Source organism: Lissotriton vulgaris, chromosome 4_1 (assembly GCF_964263255.1).
Source record: "Lissotriton vulgaris chromosome 4_1, aLisVul1.2, whole genome shotgun sequence".
In the NCBI taxonomy this organism is placed as follows: Eukaryota; Metazoa; Chordata; class Amphibia; order Caudata; family Salamandridae; genus Lissotriton; species Lissotriton vulgaris.
The window spans coordinates 1,649,105,353-1,649,125,666 of record NC_141691.1 but is presented as its reverse complement, the minus strand read 5'-3'; the positions used below and the strand labels follow the sequence as shown (position 1 = coordinate 1,649,125,666).

Genomic DNA, 20,314 nt, shown 5'->3' with positions numbered 1-20,314 from the left:
GCTATATGAATGGGTGAGTGGCTATATGAATGGGTGAGTGGCTATATGAATGGGTGAGTGGCTTTATGAATGGGTGAGTGGCTTTATGAATGGGTGAGTGGCTTTATGAATGGGTGAGTAGTTGGATGTGTGAGTTGGCTGTATGGGTGAATTAGTGGGTCTGTCAGCGACTGTATTGGTGAGTGCGTGGTGGTGCAAGTGCTTGTATGGATGTGTGAATGTTTATGTAAGTGGTTGTAGGTGTGAGATGGTGCATAAATGGTTGTATGGGTGAATGAGTGAGTGGTGCCAGGGACTTCTTTGCCACACCCTGTGTTATTTATCAGCATCCATTAGGAATCCATGTTAACCACATAGCAGTTTCCTTCCAGTAGAGAGAACAATAGAGAGATTGTGGTCATAACATTAAGATTGGTTTTGCAATCACCAATGCTCGTTTCCAAACACAGAACACGTGTACGTCCACACGTGTCCGCATGGTAACCGCTCACGTTGTCCAGTCACAACGACTTTCACAATGCATGCTCACTTGCTGAATAACGTGCTCCAACTGCTCTTTTCATTGGCTATAAATGGCAGTGTCTCTCAAAGCCCTTCATGTGTCTTTTTTCTGGGTTCCTGTGTGCATTTTCTGCTCGCTCCTGATTGGACAACTCCTCAGTCCCCTACTGGTTGCTACCTGGCTTCTGCATCTGTGCCGGTTCTTCTGCTTCGCTCAGGAAGGCATTTCCCTCATTGCGTTCCGGAATCCTGCCTCAAGCTAGCGCGCAACCGACTCTCTCCAGGAACTCCTCTCTTCAGGAGGTCAAGTCAGCATCGCCCCCCTTCAGCTGAGTGACTGCTGGATGTGAGTGTATAATTAGCGCTTGTGGTGCTTTGTAACGCTTGTGTATCTCGGTTAAAACTGAAGTAGGACAATGCTTTTGTATTATTGTGCTTCCCTGTAATGTAGGATTTAAAACCTTCTTCAAAGGTATTTGGGATACAAGTATTATTGTGACCTTGTGATATTGTCATCTTTACCTAAGCTTGGAATGGTCGTCTTGCTCAAATATTCCCTTAAGAACATTTGACTATTTTGGACTTTAACTACAGCATTTATCCTTTTCTGATTTTCATCGTGAGCAACATTCTTCTTCCTTTGGCGCACCTAACAAATCCTTTTAAAAAATCTTTCCTGTGGTGGGTTTGCCAGGTGTTGAAAGTTGACTATTGCAAGTGTATGTGCTGTTGTTGAATTCTCACTCTTAGTCAGTACCGCAAGGAACACCAGAAGTAATAGTGTTTTGTTGTAACTTCATTCATTTCCATAAAACTTAATCAGACAAAAGCTGTCCTTGCATCCGGAATACTCTGGGAGCCCAGCTGGACCATGTGGCAAAATCCAGCGGTCTTTTTTTTTTTTTTTTTAATCTTTTCCACTTCCTCTTCCTGACTCGTCAGAAGCGTCGCTCCTCTTCACGCTGCCTCCCCGACCTCAGTGCGGTATCGTGACCTGCTTTGAGCTGCGCCCGATTTGCAGAATAATTTATTTACATAGCGCTCCACCACCTCAGTAGTTGTGCAGTTTGTCTTGCAGCGTAGCGCTAGTCCCAATTGTACCAATTAGCATACTAACATAGCGCTAGCCCTCCATAGCGCGCTGTAACGCTGAGCTTTGTCTGTGGTGCCTTGCATTTCGCTATTTTGATTGTTTGTGCCCAAATACAAGTATCTTAGCGTGTTATTGATACTCTGTGCCCCAACACTGCATAGAATTTGGCCGACTGCCATCTTGTTTAGTATCTTGTTGTTGTTTAGCCTTACCTCCCCGGATATCCACCCCGCCTCCCGCCTCCCAGCTGCTCCGCCCTCGCCCCTCCACTATCTATATATGACTGATGTCTTTCCGCGCAGCGTTCGCGCCCCTGTCAGCCGAAGGTAAGCCTGTCTACGCCCGTCCGCGCCTGGACCGCGCCCAGCGCCTGTCCCCCTGGCCCCCGCCACACCCACCCCACTAGAGTCACATATGATGCCGCAACTCTCCTCGCCCTCAACCCCGGACGCGCACCACAATGCTGCGAAGCCACCCCAGGACGTACCCACGGACCATTCGCCTGCCTCTCCTGCAAGTTCAACTGCTCCAGGACCCTCACCAAATCCACTCCCTCCACACACCGCTCCGCCTCTAACCGCCTGAAGTGCATCCTGCTCAACACCCGCTCGGTCCACAGACACGCAACGGAACTCTGGGACCTACTCGACACTGCGTCACCGGACATCGCCTTCCTTACAGAAACATGGATGAACACATCATCAGCACCCGACATCGCCATAGCCATACCGGACGCTTACAAGATTACCCGTAAAGACCGCACCAATCAAACAGGAGGAGGCATCGCCATCGTCCATAAGAACACCATCAAAATCACGACCAGCTCCTATGATAATCTTGCAACCGCCGAACCTCTCCACTTTCAGATCCACACCGACCCTAGGACCACACTTAGAGGCACCCTCATCTACAGGCCTCCAGGTACCCGCAGTCAATTCAGCGATGACATCACTGACTTAGTCTGCCCACATGCCCTCGCCTCCGAGAACTACATTCTTGTAGGAGACTTCAACTACCACCTTGAAAACAAACACGACAGCAACACCACCACCCTTCTGGACAACCTGGCCAATCTCGGACTCAAACAACTTGTTGACACCCCCACCCATGTAGCCGGACACACGCTCGACCCTATCTTCACCTCCAGCAAGCACATTTCCTTCGATCGCACCACAGCTCTCCACTGGACAGACCACAGCTGTGTTCACTTCAGCTACAAAACCACCCTGACCCACAATCGCCCACAACCTATTCCTCTGAGAAACTGTAACAAAATCACCTCCGACCAACTCCTCACATCACTCAACCAAAACCCTCCCACCCTCTAATTGGACCCAAACCAAGCGGCCACCAATCTCAAGCAATGGATCACCCACAGTGCTGACGAATTAGCACCCCGTTGTTGTGATTGTCAGTCCCGCAGGCTTCGCCGGGGGTTCGAGCTGCCACACACATTTTGTAACTAATTGCATTTTTAAAGAATATTTTATTGTGTGTTTTCAGAACTTGTGAATTTTGTAGACATTGTAAATTAGGGCACACTCACATTTACTCCAAGACCCTCTGAACCATTTCTTGCTCGGAATTGCTTTTTATTGTGAAGCACTGGGATAGGGGAATCGCATTTACACTTTGAGGGACCGCCATCTTAGGAGGAGCCCGGGACAGCGCACTAGCCTCGCGCTTGCTCCCACCCTCCTCTTCTTCTATAAAATGAGGATATGGCCCCGACGGCGCAGCGGGCGGGCGCAGCAGGCGCCTGGCGCAGGGCATGCTGGGCAACATCCGTCCACCACCAGGTATGACAGTAGGGAATCGTTGGCACTACGACCCAAGATAGGTGATACATGTAATGGTTGTTTCCCCACCGACCAACTGTGGGGCCCCTTTTCATGTTCACACTGTAAATGGACGTCTTCCTGGACTTCTATAGAGATGCCTAAAAGCTCTGCTCCCCCTAAGCATAGTAGCAACAACTTCAAGGGAGGTCTCATCAAAGCTCGCTCATTGTGTTGCCACAGCCAAGATATACACGATTTAATCATGTGTCATGATCTTGACGCTCTCTTCATAACAGAAACATGGCTCAACGACTCCTCTAATCCCGATTTGGCTACTGCCCTTCCCCCTGATTTTACCATCTTCAGGCAGGACAGACCAATCGGGCGAGGAGGTGGGGTTGCACTCATTGTAAAAAAATCCTTCTCGTGCCACAAATTCGACCTAGGTCATCTTAAGGGAAGCGAGAGTATCGGCTTCTCTATCAAGCTCAATGCCTCCATCTCTTTCACGGGAGGCCTAATCTATCGCCCTCCAGGCAATGCCACCTCCTTTTTGGACTCCCTAGACGAAATACTGGAGTCACTCATGTTACGCTACCCTCACTTCACTCTAATGGGAGACATGAATTTGCAACTGGAGTCGTGCGACGACCCACATGCCATTTGCTTTCAACATACCCTTAATATCTTTGGACTGGCCCAATTAGTGACCGCACCTACCCATCTAGCCAGTCATACGTTGGACGGTATCTATTCTAACCTAGGTACTATGTCCACATCCCCTCCCATTCCGCAAATTTGGACCGACCATAGCTTCATCCCCTTTGACATTGAGCAAAAAGTCCAAGCTTTACCAACTATAAAGCGTTCTCAACCCTCCTTCTTGGTAAACTGGAGAAAGGTGACCGACCGTATTAAGCAGAACTCCCAGCCACTGGCACAGGCACCTAAGTTGGTGGGAGACGTGTCGGTTGACTCACGTAACTTTCACGTCTGGATAAATCAGATTATCTCGGACAACTCTAATCCCAAAGGCGACCGTGTGAAGTGTCTCAGAAGGAAACTGAGCGCCCCATGGTATACCCAGGCCTTAACTGAGAGCCACCTACTTTGTAGGATAAAAGAAAGGAAGTGGAGGAAAACATACGACGAGGCATCCAGAGCCCTCTATGTTCAGCAGAGGAAACTATACCTCTCGAGCATAAAATCTGCCAAAAAAGAGTATTACACAAAAGCTATCAACGACGCCCACCAGAAGCAAAAAACGTTTTTTTCAATCGTTAAATCCTTCACCCACCCCAAAGCTCTCCAGCCTGAAATCCCTCCCTCTGAAACCTTGTGCAACAAAATTGCAGATTTCTTCGGGGAAAAAATTGCTACCATTCAAAAGGATTTCCCGCCCCCCCTGACCATTCCCATTCTAGGACCCCAGAAGCAGGTAGTCGATAGATAACTATCATTCCCTTTGCAGGTTCCAACCTGTCTCCCTCGAACAGACCCGCAAAGCGATCATGGCCTGCAAATCAGGAGCACCAACTGACTCCTGTCCCCCTCGCATACTGCATCATTTAATTGAGGCAGTCAATCCGAACATCAACGCTATCATTAATGCTTCCCTAGACTCAGGGGTAGTGCCCAACGAATGGAAGAAGGCCATCGTGAAACCCTTGATGAAAAAGCAAAATAAATCCCCCACGGACCTGACAAACATGCGCCCTATCTCACTCCTGCCTGCTCTAGGAAAGATCACGGAGCTGATAGTATACTGGGGGCTAAAAGCCTTTGTGGAGGACCATAACATTCTGCATCCCCAGCAATCTGGCTTTCGCCCCAGCCACTCTACCGAAACGGCCCTGATAGAACTCTCCGATTCCGATTCCATCAAGTTCCTGCAGGATGAGGGAAAGAAAGCCGTCCTCATCCTGCTTGATCTCACAGCAGCGTTCGATACAATCTCTCATGCCATCCTGATTGATAGGATGCGTGAGATTGGCGTGACAGACACAGCTTTGGCATGGGTAACATCTTTCCTGACTAATAGGTCCCAATCGGTGTCTTTGGGTCCCCATCTATCCAGCGAAAAAACCATTACATCGGGAGTACCGCAGGGGTCCATATTAAGTCCATTACTTTTCAACATCTATATGGCACCCCTCCTAGCTGTGATAGAGTCTCGTGGGATCCTAGTCACGTCTTATGCTGACGACACCCAACTCGTCGTCTCTATCGACAAAAACTGCACTGATACAGAGCTGCGGTTCCAGAATTGTCTCACGGAGGTATTTCAGTGGTTGAATAAAAACCACTTGAAGTGCAACAGTGGGAAAACTGAAATCATACCATTAGGTAAAGATCTGCTTTTCTGCCCTAAGGATTGGTGGCCCAAAGATTCAGAGGCCCCGCCTAGTGCAGTGACCTCTGCGCGCAACCTTGGCGTGCAATTTGATGCAGCCCTCTCCTTTGATGATCACGTCAGGATCACGGCCGGTTGCTGTTTCGGACTCATCAAATTTCTAAAAAAAAATCTTTAACTTCCTCCCCATTGCGTCCAGGAAATCAGTCGTGGTCGCATTAATACTCTCTCGACTCGACTATTGCAATGGGTTGATGGCTGGAGTGAAAAAGTCCACTCTGAAGAAGCTGCAAAATGTACAGCCCGCGGCTGCAAGATTAGTGTTAAAACTTCCCAGGAAATCTTCAGCCTCAGCAGCATTAAATTGTCTCCACTGGTTGCCACTGCACAAGAGGATCCTTTTCAAACTCCTACTAACAGTTTTCAAAGCCCTGAAAAACACAGGTCCTAAATACCTTGCCAACCGTTTTGTTCACTATGACCCCGTACGATGTTTGAGATCCTCCGGTGGTAACCTTACTAAGATCCCGAGGTATAAATACAAAACCAGGGCCGGAAAAACTTTCACAGTTCTAGCAGCAAGGGCCTGGAAAAACTTGCCTTTAAACCTCAGACTGGTCGAGACTGAGAGTCTTTTTAGGAAACAACTGAAGACCTGGGTCTATAAGCAATCTGATACTTATGTGATGGCCGCTATTTAGATTTTTCATTATCTAATCCCATCCACGCACGCTTAGCGCCATGATGCTCCCTCCGGAGCGATAGGCTGCGCTTTATAAATACCCACAAATACAAATACCCCTGAAAAAACACCAGATCAAATCAGCCAGCAAAAAGGCTCCCTGGTTCAATGATGACCCTAAAAAATCCAAGAAGCTATGCCGCACCCTGGAGAAAACATGGAGAAAAAACCCAACCACCGACAACATGTCCACCCTCAAGGCAGCCACCCGCAAACACCAACTGATTCGATCCGCCAATAAATCAGCATTCAAGGATCGTCTCGACAACAACACTCACAACAGCAAGGAACCTTTCAACATTGTCAAAGAATTCACCAACCCCACCGCAGCATCTAACGACATCACTCCCTCCCAAGACCTCTGCGATGCGTTATCCTCCTTCTTCTACAACAAAATTGCCGACATCAACAACAGCTTCGAGAATACTCCCAGCTTTCAACCCTCCCCACCCCCCTCAGATCCTACTCTGCCAACTAACAACCTCACCGCCTGGAACCCAATCACCACTGAAGACACCATCCGCCTAATGAACTCCATCCACTCTGGCTCGCCAACTGCCCCCTGCCCCCACCACATCTTCAACAAAGCGAACTCCATCATCGCACCCCATCTCCGTGATGTCATCAACTGCTCGTTCAACTCTGCCACCTTTCCAGAAAGCTGGAAACACGCCGAACTCAGCGCCCTTCTGAAGAAACCCACAGCAGACCCCTCTGAACTTGAAAAAAAATACCGACCCATATCCCTCCTCCCATTCCCGGCAAAAGTAATCGAGAAAGCCGTCAACAACCAGCTCGCCGCCTTCCTTGAATCCAACAACTCCCTCGATCCATCTCAATCCGGGTTTCGAGCCAAACAGCACCGAAACCGCCCTCATTGCAGCGACTGACGACATCCGAACACTACTGGACAACGGTGAAACAGTGGCCCTCATTCTACTCGACCTCTCCGCCGCTTTCGACACAGTCTGCCACAGCACCCTTACACAGCGCCTCAGCAACATCGGAACACAAGGAAAAGCCTTGGACTGGATCACCTCATTCCTCGCTGGGAGAACTCAAAGAGTCCGCCTTCCCCCATTCAACTCTGAGGCCACTGAAGTCATCTGTGGCGTACCACAAGGATCTTCACTCAGTCCCACCCTCTTCAACGTGTACATGAGTCCACTCGCCTCCATCGCGCGTCAACACAACCTTAACATCATCTCTTACGCCGACGACACCCAGTTAATCCTTTCCCTCACCAAAGACCCTAACACTGCCAAAACCAATCTTCACGAAGGCATGAAAGAAGTAGCCGAATGGATGAAACATAGCCGCCTAAAACTGAACTCAGACAAAACGGAGGTGCTCATCCTAGGATCTTCCCCTCTGCCTGGGACGACTCCTGGTGGCCTTCCGCTCTGGGCACAGCACCCGCACCCACAGACCATGCACGTAACCTTGGCTTCATCCTAGACTCCTCTCTCTCGATGTCCAGACAAGTCAACGCAGTCTCATCCTCCTGCTTCAACGTACTTCGCATTCTCAAAAAGATCTTCCATTGGATTCCCCCCTCGAGACAAGATAGACTGTCACCCACGCACTGGTCACGAGTCGACTGGATTATGGTAACACACTATACGCCGGATCACAGCAAAATTACAGAAAAAACTCCAACGCATCCAAAACGCATCAGCGAGACTCATATTAGACATCCCTCGCCAAGACCATATCACCGGACACCTAAAAGACCTCCACTGGCTTCCCGTCAACAAAAGAATTACATTCCGCCTTCTCACCCACGCACACAAAGCCCTCTACAATCTAGGACCCGAATGCCTCAACACGACTGTCCTTCTACAAACCCACCCGCCAACTAAGATCGTCCAATCAAGCCCGCGCCGCTGTCCCGCGCATCCAAAAATCCACCATGGGTGGCAGATCCTTCTCCTTCCTTGCTGCCAAGACCTGGAACTCACTCCCCACTCACCTCCGCCTTACTCAGAACCACATCTCCTTCAGAAAATTACTTAAAACCTGGCTATTCGACAAATAATGAACCCCTTACCCAAGCGCCTTGAGACCCTCTGGGTGAGCAGTGCGCTATACAAATATCCGAACTTGAACTTTTGAGACACTTGCCGGGACTCTTCTCCCACTTAGCAGTGTCAAGAGGTGTCTCAGAAGGTCAGGGGGCTATTCATCGCCCCTACAGACGTCCTGGACTTGAGCTGAGAGGTCAAGAAGTGACTCTGTTGAGTGACTGTATGGGTAAGTGAGTGGATGTGTGAGTTACTGTATAGGTTAGTGTGTGTGTGAGTGGTTGTATGGGTCTGTAAATAGATATGCAAGTGGCGAGTGGGTGTGTGAGAGGTTGCATGGGGGTGAGAGGTTTTGTGGATGATGTCATGAGTGATGTCACAGACCATTTCATGAGTGATGCAATATGTGAGGTCATAAGCAGTACATTGCAGGGGTGCACGTTATAGGTAGCTCAGGTAACTATAACTGCTGAATATCTATGGTTTTGTACGAGTGAAACTATAACAAATATATGAAATCTGACCCCAATATAACGTCCCTAACCCTTTGTTTTTTGCAGTGAATTTCTAGTTTTTTTTTAAATAATTCTATTTCCCAACTAAAACTGCTCTGTAGCCTTTGTTTTTTAGTGAATTTTTATGTTTTTTTACATTTTATTTGCTAACTGTAACCTGTGACCTTTGAGAGTAGGTTTGGGAGTGGCTGTATAGGTTATTTAGTGGGGGTATGTGTGGCTGTATTGCTCTGAGTGGGTGTGTGAGTAGTCGTATGGGTCTGTAACTGGTGTTGCGGGTGTCTGAGTGGTGTATGTGATCGGTAAGTGGATGTGAGAGTGGCAGATGGGTGTGTGAGTGGGTGTGTAAGTGTCTGTGTGGGAGTTTCAATAGCTGTGGGAGTGACTGTACCAGAACGGAACCTTACCTGCCCCTTTATCCTACAAGAGAACACAGTTTTCCACAAAAGATCTACCTAACCGGAGTACTTTCTTGAGGTTTGATACGAAGAACTACCTAATTGGTTGAATGTCCAGTGTGTATTCTACATTACATCTGCATAATGGACCATGAGCTCCAGTGGCCTTGTACGCGTTTCGGCACTGTAATTGGTCCTTGTGCATCTTTATTAATAAATCTGTGATAATAAGAATTCTCCAATAAAGATGATAAGACTACAAAGAGGTAAATCTCCAACAAACAAGGATACTTTTTCTTAACTATATAAAGTAAGTGCTTCTATGTTTGGTTAAGATGTCGTCGTATACCATAGCATCAAGAACACGTGTCACCAGCAACCTGCTGATTTTCACCTGTCGTTCTGTGAGGCCACCCATCTAGTCTCTCATTGACCCTCCTCCCATGCCCCCCACAGGAGTGACTCTTTAGTCAAAAGGGACTATTGACCCAAAGTCCAGGTATTGTGTAGTCCCACATAGCAGGATAGAAGACGAGAATTTAGCGCTGAGTTGATGCCACCACCTCCTCCTCCCCCCGCCCCCCCATTTCGGAAGCAGCTTTTAATTGACTTGCGAGAATTGGCAGGCTCTTAATGGAGCCTTCTTTTAAAATTCACACACATAATAAGTAGTCAGGTTATCAGTTGGACCACCAGGGGGCCCATGTTTTACCAAGCGCAGGAGGCTGTGCTTTTTATTTTTTTGCGGCAATTCGGTAGCAATTTCTAACAATAAAAAATAGTAAAATGCTTTCTGGCCCTGGCAGGGTCCCTAGGGGACCCCAGGACCAGGGCCAAAGGGGTCTGGATATTCCTATTTTTACCCCTTTTCTTTTTATTTTTTTCTGGACTCAGCTGAAGTAAAGCCCCACAATGGCTGCCAACACTTTCTGGTTGAAGTGTTGGCAGCCAATCAGATCAAAGCACAAAATCTGGAGGGTTTGCAGAGCCTTCACATTTCTGTATATACAATTTATTTTTTTACATATCTAAAAAACTACTGAACGGATTTACACCAAATAACAAAAAAGGTTCTTTTTGGACCAAGAGCTACCTTTCTGCCAAATTTGGTGCAATTCCGTCTAGGGTTCGGGCTGTTGTCGTATTGAAGATCTAAAGATGTTAACATTGGAAAAACACTTTGACCCCCTCCCTGTTCTCGGGCCCCCCGCTTGATGGATCGCCCCAAAAGTTTCCATGCCCAACAAGAATCACCAGCACACTTTTTTGGGAACATTTTGTGAAGGTTTGTCAACCAGTGCCAAAGATGTAGGCAAGTCAAAAACTTGTTTCCTATGGAACTGTGGGGAGGGAAGGGAAGGACATTTCGTTACCAGCACATGATTATGACCAATAAAGATAAAAAGAGGACTAGATGGTTCTCAGTGTTCACATTTGTACACTAACAGAAGCCACATTTTCCATACCTTTTACTACTGCATGAATAAAGTCATCCACAGTTTCATCATGGATTTTAAAACGATGCTTCTCAAAACATTTTTTGAAAAAAAAGAAAAAGAATCACGCAACAACACTTGAATTAAGAAATCAAACAAGGTTGTGGAATTGATTAAGAAAAGTATAGCAATCAGGAGTATCCTGCACTGTAGTAGTGCTGAATGGAACTTTGTCATTGGGAAAGATAACGGTCAAATTCTCAATTTTTACATAAAAGTGCTATAATAAAAAAAAGATGCACCTACCCTTGGCTTAAGAGGTTTTACGGTTGGAATATCCGTTCCCTCTGCTCGTTGTCTGCTGGAATCAAACGCCTTCCTCTTCTTAACAGCCGTTTTTTGACAAATGGGTACATGTTTTTTCTGCATTTAAAACAGGAAAAATACATACAAAAGTGTGACTAAATAAAAAATTATTCCTTGCCACGTATATACACTTTATGATTTAAGGAATGGCCCATTAAGGAGGAAGCATAATCTGCAAAGCGTCGGGACTAAAAAGCAAGCAAAATGTTCCTGTAGAGAATACCTACACTTACTTCTAGCATGCCAGTGCAGAAAACAGTGTCTACAATGTACGATCTATGGATTATCTTATCTTTCCATGGATGATGACAGAAAGTAAATACCAAAAATAACTGTAAGGTTCAGACTACAGATTAATGGCAAATTACGGCCTTAATGTTGAAAGCCAAGGAAAAGGGCCAACTGAATTTAACATTTAAAAAATTACAAATGGAGCATTTTGAAATTAAAACTTCCATCACCTTCGGAAGGAGATCACCTTTACCCAAAGTGACATGATACAGGTGGAACCAACGACGATGCATTAGAAGCTTGCTTATGAAAGAAATGCACTTAAAGGGATCTAGAAATTACACATAGGTTATATCTAGAAATAAAATTGATATTACATCTTCAGAGTAGCTAAGAGTCTCACCGTAACACAATGAGCTGCATTTTGTGGTGCAGAGTGGAATACACAAGCAATAAATAGGATTATTTTCCGGCAATTACTGTAAAGCATGAATGCACATAAGGCCTGTTTCACTCACCAGTGTAGTAGGAAAGAAAGTCCTTCCACAAATTTTGCATGGGATTAATTCTTTCTCCTGCAATGTGTCCTCTTCTAGCAGTAGAGAAATAAAGTGAAAAAGACAAAGGCAGTGTTACTTACAACTGTCCATTTCTGAAAGTGATAACTAAAGGTAGGGTAATGGAGTCTGAAATATAATCCATTGCAGTTAAAATACATGTCTATTATGGCTGGCACATTCATTGCTTTCTTGCATTATAAAAGTGCTGCTGCTGCAAGTCTGTTCAAAATCAAGAATCACCTTAGGAGTCACCTTTTCACACTGTCATAATATACAAGTGTTTTTTCCAAAAGATAATCACAGAGATTGCCAGCTAATGCGTTACCGAAGGTAAGTAACTTGTTAGAGACCATCTAGCTACAGATTCCTTACCTTTGAATTTCCCAGGCGTCAAGCTGGATCCGGGAAACTTTTGCTTGAGCAATACCCCTTGGGAGCACCGTCGGGTGGCTCCATTCAGCTCCCCGTGACGTCATTAGCGTTGGCTATGATATTGCGCTCACCTATATAGGCGCCACTAAGGTGCACGGACATCAGTACATTTATTTCCACGCCGGAAGCGCAGATCCACGATGTAACTGACGAAAATATGTGCAAAACTAGGGCCCTCAAAAAGAGAGTAAGCCTAGCTCTAACAAAATCAGTCAGCAAAGCGGGGAGGCATGGGTGTGGCTGTAGGGAATCTGCAGCTAGTTAGTCGCTATCAGATAATGTGGGTCCAAAGGTAAGTAACTTCATCTGCTAGGGACTTCTAGCGGCAGATTCCTTACCTTTGGATTAGATACCCAAGCCATACTCCCCTGGCGGTGGGCTGTGAACCAATTCCTCATACCAGGAAGTCCTGCAGGACCGATTTAGGAAAATGCCCGTCCCTACAGAGAGGACTGTCAAGGCAGTAGTACATGGCAAACGTATGCAAAGATGCCAACATTGCTACCTGACAAATGTCCAGGACTGGGGCACCCCCAGCCTAGGCCATAGTCGCAGTCTTTCTCCTGGTGGAATGGGCCATTAATCCCTCATGGGGCTGCTTCTCAGCCAGGGCATAGCAGGTTTTAATACAGAGAACGACCCAGCCACAAATGGTCCATTTCTGGACTGCCCCCTTCTTAGCTCTCATGTATCCCACAAAGATTTGGTCATCCACCCGGAACTCTTTTGTGTGGTCAAGGTAGAACGACAATGCTCTTTTTGGGTCCAGGCAGTGGAGACGCTCCTCTTCTTTAGAGGGATGCAGGGGAGCAAAGAAAGCGGGCAGCCTGAGAGAGTGACCCAGATGGAATGGGGTCACCACCTTCGGCAAGAATTAATCACTTTTTCCGGAAAGGACATCATGTAGGGAGGCGTACAAGATAGTGCTTGCAACTCACTAACCATCAAGGTAGATGTTAACGTCACCAGAAAGGCGGTCTTGATGATAAGCAGCTAGAGGGGACAGTTGTGTAAAGGTTGGAAGGGAACACACATAAGTGACCAAATTAAGGTCCCACTGCAGCATAACAAAGGGAGTGGGCAGAAACAAGTGAACCAACCCCTTCAAAAACCTATTTACAATCGGAGAGCTAAAGAGAGATGGTTGGTCTGGCAGCAAAAAAAAAGGATAGAGCAGAAAGATACCTCATGAGGGTACCCAACACAGAGCCCTGCTGGGCAAGGGTAAGAATAAAACAGTAGAAAGAGAAGCAGAAAGAGGGTTAATAGACCTTTCTGTACAGTATAATATAAATTTCTGCCAACGGCAGCCATATACCATCTTAGTAGAAGGACACCTGGCCACCAAAATAACATTGCATACTTCGGGAGGAAGATCAAAAGCCAGCAGCTGTCGCCATGTTTGGGTGAAGGACCCTCTCCTGCTGCTGCAACAGAAGATCTGCCCATTTGGGCAGGCTTATCGGAGGATTGACACTCATTTTCAGAAGCCCTGTATACCAGAATCTCCTTGCCCAGTCCAGAGGCACAAGAATGACTTGGGCCAAGTTGTTCCGGATCTTCTTCAGAACCTTGGGCAGGACTGGTATGGGCAGAAAGACATACAGCAGGCCTGAACGCCACTCACAACGAAAGGCGTCGCCGAGAGATAGCCGCCTTGGAAACTGCAGTGCAGAATATGGCTGACACTGCGCGTTACCTTCGGAGGCAAACAAATCTAACCAAGGATTTCCTCAGAGCTGAAAGAGACCTTGCATCACCTTGGACTGGAAACACCATTTGTGATCTGCTAGGCATCGTTGGCTGAGTTTGTCCGCCCTGGCGTTCAGAAAACCTGCCAGGTGTTGAACCACCATGGTTATGCCCTGCTGTTCCAACCATATCCAGAGAAGCGAGACGCTTGACAAAGGATCCACGGCCCCACCCTGCCATCCGTGTTGCAGTACCACATGGCGGTGGTGTTGTCCGTGAACACCTGCACTAACTTCTTCTTGACAGAGGGAAGAAATGCATTCAATGCGAATCGAATCCCTCCAACAAATTGATGTGGAGCCTGTGTCCCCTGATCTCCACCTCTACCAAATGGCCGCCCCATCCCAGAAGTAACGCAACTGTCAAGACTGAGATCTGGTTGGGGAAGGGAGATGGGTCTGTCTTTGACCCAATCGCACGTGGTAAACTACCACTGCAGGGCGAGCATACAGCACCTGGCATTCTTTACCAACAGGATGCTTGAGGCCATGAGGCCCAACAGCCTCAGAGTCAGCCACACCGAAATCCAGGACAGAGGCTGAAACATCGGAATCATAACCTGAATATCCTGGATTTGCTGCTCGGGAGGATAAGCTCAAAATTGCACTGTGTCCAGAACAGCCCAGATGAAAGGACGCGTCTGAGAAGGGGTCAGGTGTGACTTTGGCCCGTTTGTAGAGAACCCCAGCGAATGCAGGAGGTTCGCTGTGGTCTGAAGGTGGGAGATGACATCCTGGGGCGAGGATGCCTTCAACGGCCAGTCATCGAGGTTGGCGGAAGGCTGACACCCCTCATCTGCGCAGATGAACTACAACCACCTCCATCACCTTGGTAAACACCTGAGGGGCGCTGGTAAGGTCGTACAGTAAACTGAAAGTGCTCGTGGCCTAACTTGACCCGCAGGTAAGGCCTGTGGCCTTGCAGGATGGGGAGGTGAAAATATGAATCCTGCAGGATCAAAGCTACCACCCAGTCTTCTTGGTCTAGGGCAGGCAAGACCTGAGCTAAAATAAGTCTCCTTCTTGAGGAAGAGATGGATGGTCCGAAGATCTAAAATGGGCTGCAACCCTTTGTTCTTTTTTCGGAATCAGAAAGTCACGAGAATAACAGCCACTGCCTCTTTCTGAATCCATCTGAATGATGGAATCTCCCACCAACTGGAGTGGTGTGGTCTGGCAGAGTCAGACTAGGAGTGCTTGGAGCTAGCGACTGCCAAGGGAAGGTGGCAGATGACTTCTGGCTTCCATTCCTTGGTCAGAGTGAACTGTGTTCACGTCCCCGCACAACATGGGAAGTCTGCGCAGGACGGTGGTTGGGATAGGGCTGACATGACTGGAAACCCCTTCCATTGCCACTAAAGGGGCGAAAGCTAGACTGGTCACGAGGACTAGAAGGGGCCAAAGGATCCAGCCGTAGCACGAGAGTCCTTGCACTGCACTGGGGCAAGTGTGGGGTCTCCTCGAAAAGACGGGATCCATCAAACGGCATGTCCATCGAGTTTGCCTGGCCATTGCCGGAGAAGCCAGTTCCAAGCCAGGCGTGGTATCGCAAGGCCACGGTCGATAAAATCTCTCTGCCCAGCGAATCAGTTGTGTCTAGGCCACACTTTATAGTGAATTTTGCTGCATCTCTCTGTTCCTCAACTGCCTGAGAGAGCACAGCCCCGGTCTCCTCTCGGATTTGTGGCAGCACTTGAGAAACCGTCTCCCAAAGGGAGTCGGAGAAATGGCTCAATAAGCATGCAGTATTCACCAACTACAATGCCAGACTGGAGGTAGAAAATATTTCCTTTCCAAGTGATTCCACCTCTTGGATTCCCTAACCAGAGGGGAGGAAGGGGGCACGCCTTGGGAGGTAGAAGTCTGCACCACCAAGCTTTCAGGGGTGGGGTGTTGGCCGAGGTACTTTGGGTTGCCAGGGCCTGGGCGATGGCGGCGTGCAATTGTCCCATCACAGGAGTCCCTGTGCTAGGCTTGCATCACGTGCCTAGAAGGACATCAGTAAGTGCTTCACTGAAGGGCAAAAGGGGTTCAGAGGTGAAAGGCCCAGGCTGAAGCACTTCGGTCAGGAAATTAGTCCTGACCTGCACAGAGGGAAACTCCAGTCAGAGGACCTCAGCAGCTCTCTTGACCACCATGGCTCCCTCCTCTGTAGCCACAGTTGACAGAGAGAGCATGACAGTATCTGGGGGAAGTGTCCAGTCTACTGGCCTCCCCAGGTTCCCCATACCAGTCCATCTGCTCTTCAGAAACATCCTGGTGTTCTAAAGGGTCCATAGAGCCCACCCTAAAGCATCGTCAAACTGTTCATGTAACAACAAAGAACCCCTGGGTTCAAATGACGTCGGAAATCGGTGTACAGCGACGCCATTGTGACGCCATGTCGTCGGGGATAAGGAAGGGGCTGCCACTGCTGGTCGGTGCCAGCGGCACCAAAGGCACAGGCTTCAGGTCCAATGCCATGGAAGGTTGTGATGGAACTGCCGGTGTCGTCCCGGAACCGGGATCGGATCCCTGAGGTCCCACTTCCACCGTGGCCGAAGCAGGCGCGTAAAATCCAATTAGACCCCTTCCAACCCCGCGGGCTTACCAGAGGGGATGGCCCACTCAAATACACGCCACATGGCCTTGTAAAAATCTTTCATTTGAGCAGGAGATGCTCCAGCTCCCGAAAAGGGAGGGAGGTGCGAAGTCACCCTGCACTAACAGGCTGCCGCAACCCCGCAAAGCGAGAGCGGCCCAAACTGCAGGCCCGGTAGAAAACTGGTGGAGATATAGCCGCGGACTGCCTGGGATTAGCAGGCACCAGTGGGTGAGCAGCTGAATGCGCCTGCAGGAGGAGATGATTCAGGCCCAATGGGGCCTAGCACCTACCAGACACCCCCCCCCCCCCCCCCCCCCCCCCAATTTGCTGGTGCGGAACAGACTGCCAGAGAGCAGGGTCGTCCCACGGCATCAAGGGAGCGACTGGGGATTCTCGGGTCCCTCCCTCGATGCCAGCAGGTGAAACACGCACACCAGAGTGTGGGCCTGGTGGTTGAGGCCTGGCGCAGAGGTTACATTACTAGCAATGTCAATAGCCCAACTCATGGGGCAGGTGAGAATAGAAACCGGAGCATGTGCCCAGAGTGGCACTGGGCCCAGCAAATAGCCCGGTCCTGTTAGGCAGAGGGCTGCAGCAGAGAACTCTGTGCCTGCAGGCTGAGTGGGCGAATTTACCACACTGTAACAGCTCCTGGGATCAACTGAGATCGCCTGTCTACAAGGGGCACCACCACAAGCCCTGGGTTGACCCTAACCAATCTTCTTCTAGTCGTGAAGCCAGCTGGGGCACACCCCTGAGAGGGGGTGCGAGATCAGAGTGTACTGACACGCGGGCAACAGGGAAAGGCACTGACGGCGCCAGCCAGAACGGGCGCCAGCCGGGGGATCACCACTGCTTGAAACACCTGTAACATTGGAGACCACCGCGTACTGTCACTCATGTGATACCCCTGGTGACCCTGACCAATCTGTCCTGCGAGGACTACGGCAGGAAACAAGAAGGATCGCAGTGTTAAGGAGATGCTCTCCAGGTTGGTTAGGACAACTCATGGGGGTCGTCCCTCTACAGCGACCACCACTCGATGATAAAGGCAGAGAATCCGGAGGAACCAGTAACACGCTCCTCCCTCGAATCCTTGTCAATGTCCCTCCGGTAAGGACCACCAGGAAGTCAAGAGGGATCTCTCTAGTGACAGATGAATGAATGAATGAATTGCACTCTTATATAGCGCAGGGCTGCCCGGAGGCATCCCAGCGCTTTTAGACCAAGAACCGGTAATCACCTCTCAGCGAAACAGAAAGGTCTTCAACCGTTTCCTGAAGGCAAGATGGTTGGCTTCAAGCTGGATATTTTCGGGAAGATGGTTCCAAAATTTAGCTGCATGAACAGCAAAGCGTCGGCCACCCATACGTGTCTGCTTGACCCTAGGGACTGTCAGCAGATTATGATGGTTGGATCTAAGAACTCGAGGAGTTTGGTGGCGAAGAAATATAGGACGTAGGATAGCCGGTCCATTATCATTAATTGATTAATGTGCCATGCACATGGCCTTAAACCAGACCCTTTCCTGCACCGGAAGCCAGTGAAGAGTTCGCAGTGCAGCCTTAGCGGAACTATATCTAGGGACATCCATAAGTAGACGGGCTGCACAGTTCTGGACGGACTGTAAGATTTTAATAGTGCCTAATGGTGCGCCCAGATAGACCGAGTTGGCATAATGCAAGCAGGATAGGATAAGGGACTGGACAAGGAGGCCTCTAGCCTCAAGAGGAAGAAGGAACAAAACCTTCCTTAAAAGTCTGAGCAGGCCATAGCATGTCGCGGCGACCTTGCACGCCTGCACTCGGAAACTCAAAGTGGGATCGAGCCATACCCCCAAGCTCTTGATTTGATTCTTCGGAGTGGGTGGGGGGAGGGCCAAGACACTCGGGCGACCAAGGATCGAAATTGATGGGCGCCTTGTATCCCAACAGTGTGATTTCAGTTTGAGCCGTTAATCTTTAGGAAGGAGGAGTCCATCCATGCGAGAACCTTGGTAAGCCACGGGGACAAATTGTTTATCCCAGTTTCGGCAGCATCCACCCTAGCAAGGAAGACAAGCAACTGTGTGTCATCGGCGTAGGTGACCAACTGGACTCCCCAGGGAAGAACCACGTCAGCAAGAGGCCTCATGTAGATATTAAACATGGTAGGGCTCAAAGAAGATCCCTGGGGAACGCCGTATTGCAGAGTAAGTTGTTTGGACATTGCTCCTTCCTCAAACACTGAAAGGTTCTCTCACAAAGAAAGGACCGTAGCCATTTCAAGGCATTCCCTGTAACTCCTACCTCCCGCAGACGATGAATCATGAGCTGGTGATTTACTGTGTCGAAGGCTGCGCTGAGGTCCAACAGAACTACCGCAGCGCAGCCTCCAGCATCCACAATTTTACTGGCTTCCTCAACTACAGTAACCAGGGCGGTCTCAGTGCCCTGCTTACTTCTGAATCCCGTCTGGGTGGGATGCAAAGCCTCATTCATCTCAATGAACGATGATAATGCAGAGTTAACATGTTTCTCTGCCATTTTACTCAGCCCAGGCAGCAGAGATATGGGTCGATAGTTAGACCAGTCTTCAGGGACAGAGAACTCAGGAGACATATGGACTTCTTGGGAGATTGCGTAGCTACCCTAGAGGACCAGGAAATCAGCCACATGGAAGATGTTGAACTGTTGCAACAAGAAATCCTTCACCTCCGTGACCAACAATTGGACCTACAGGCACCCGCGTCGGACCTTGAGAACAGATCGCGCTGGAACAATACTCTGATCAGGGGGGTTGCCTCTAACACAGAAGGCAAGGACCTTGCTGGTTATCTTTCAGATCTTTTCCATGCCATCCTCGTGCACCACCGGCCACTGAAAAAGATGAACCGAGCTCACCAGGTCGGCCCTCCGTGGGCCGGGACAGCCCCACCAGCAGACATTCAGTATGACTTCAAGATTTCCAACTGGAGGAGGACATACTACGAAATGCCCGGGAGAAACATCCCGTCACATTTCGAGATCAAAACCCCACTCTACCAGGAGCTTGAGGCATCTACTTTGCAAAAGAGACACGCCTTCAGACCAGTGACATTCCACCCCAGGAACATCGGATTGGCATATTCATGGGGGCACCTGTTTCGTCTCATCTTTCACTTGGGAGGGAAACAATCAACTACAGTCGGTGGAAGAAAACTGCGAGGTGCTGGGTATTGAGCTACCACCAGAAGGCATGTCGCTCCAAGCATCCCTGACCCGAGCAGGAATGTAACACTGTATTGATAGATTCATTGGGGTACAACATGATCTGCCACACCATGTAGTGGATGCCACGGGGATAACTGCTTACCTTATCTTGTTAGACTATGGGGGACACTCCTCTCAGGGTTCTTTCCACTAATGGAAATGGCCTCAACAACCCGGTTAAGCACAGGGCTGTACTGTTCTATCTGGAGCTCTCGCAGGCTGACCTCTGTGTCCTTCAAGAGACGCACCTACTCCCATATGACTATCAAAGACTTCGCTCCCGAGCTTGCCTCCACCAGTTTTTCTCATCGGGACGC

General features: G+C 48.8%; 1 protein-coding gene across 2 annotated transcripts in view; it reads right to left on the bottom strand.

The window, feature by feature from the left end:
- Positions 1-20,314, bottom strand: part of ZC2HC1A (zinc finger C2HC-type containing 1A) — a 275,323-nt gene that overhangs the window by 214,425 nt on the left and 40,584 nt on the right. For both annotated transcript variants that reach the window (XM_086965913.1, XM_086965914.1), the window contains exons 2-3: positions 11,959-12,032; positions 11,150-11,266 (exon numbers count right to left, since the gene is read on the bottom strand). In XM_086965913.1, coding sequence (XP_086822039.1) covers positions 11,150-11,266; positions 11,959-12,032 — 191 coding nt within the window. The remainder of the gene's footprint in view (positions 1-11,149; positions 11,267-11,958; positions 12,033-20,314) is intronic.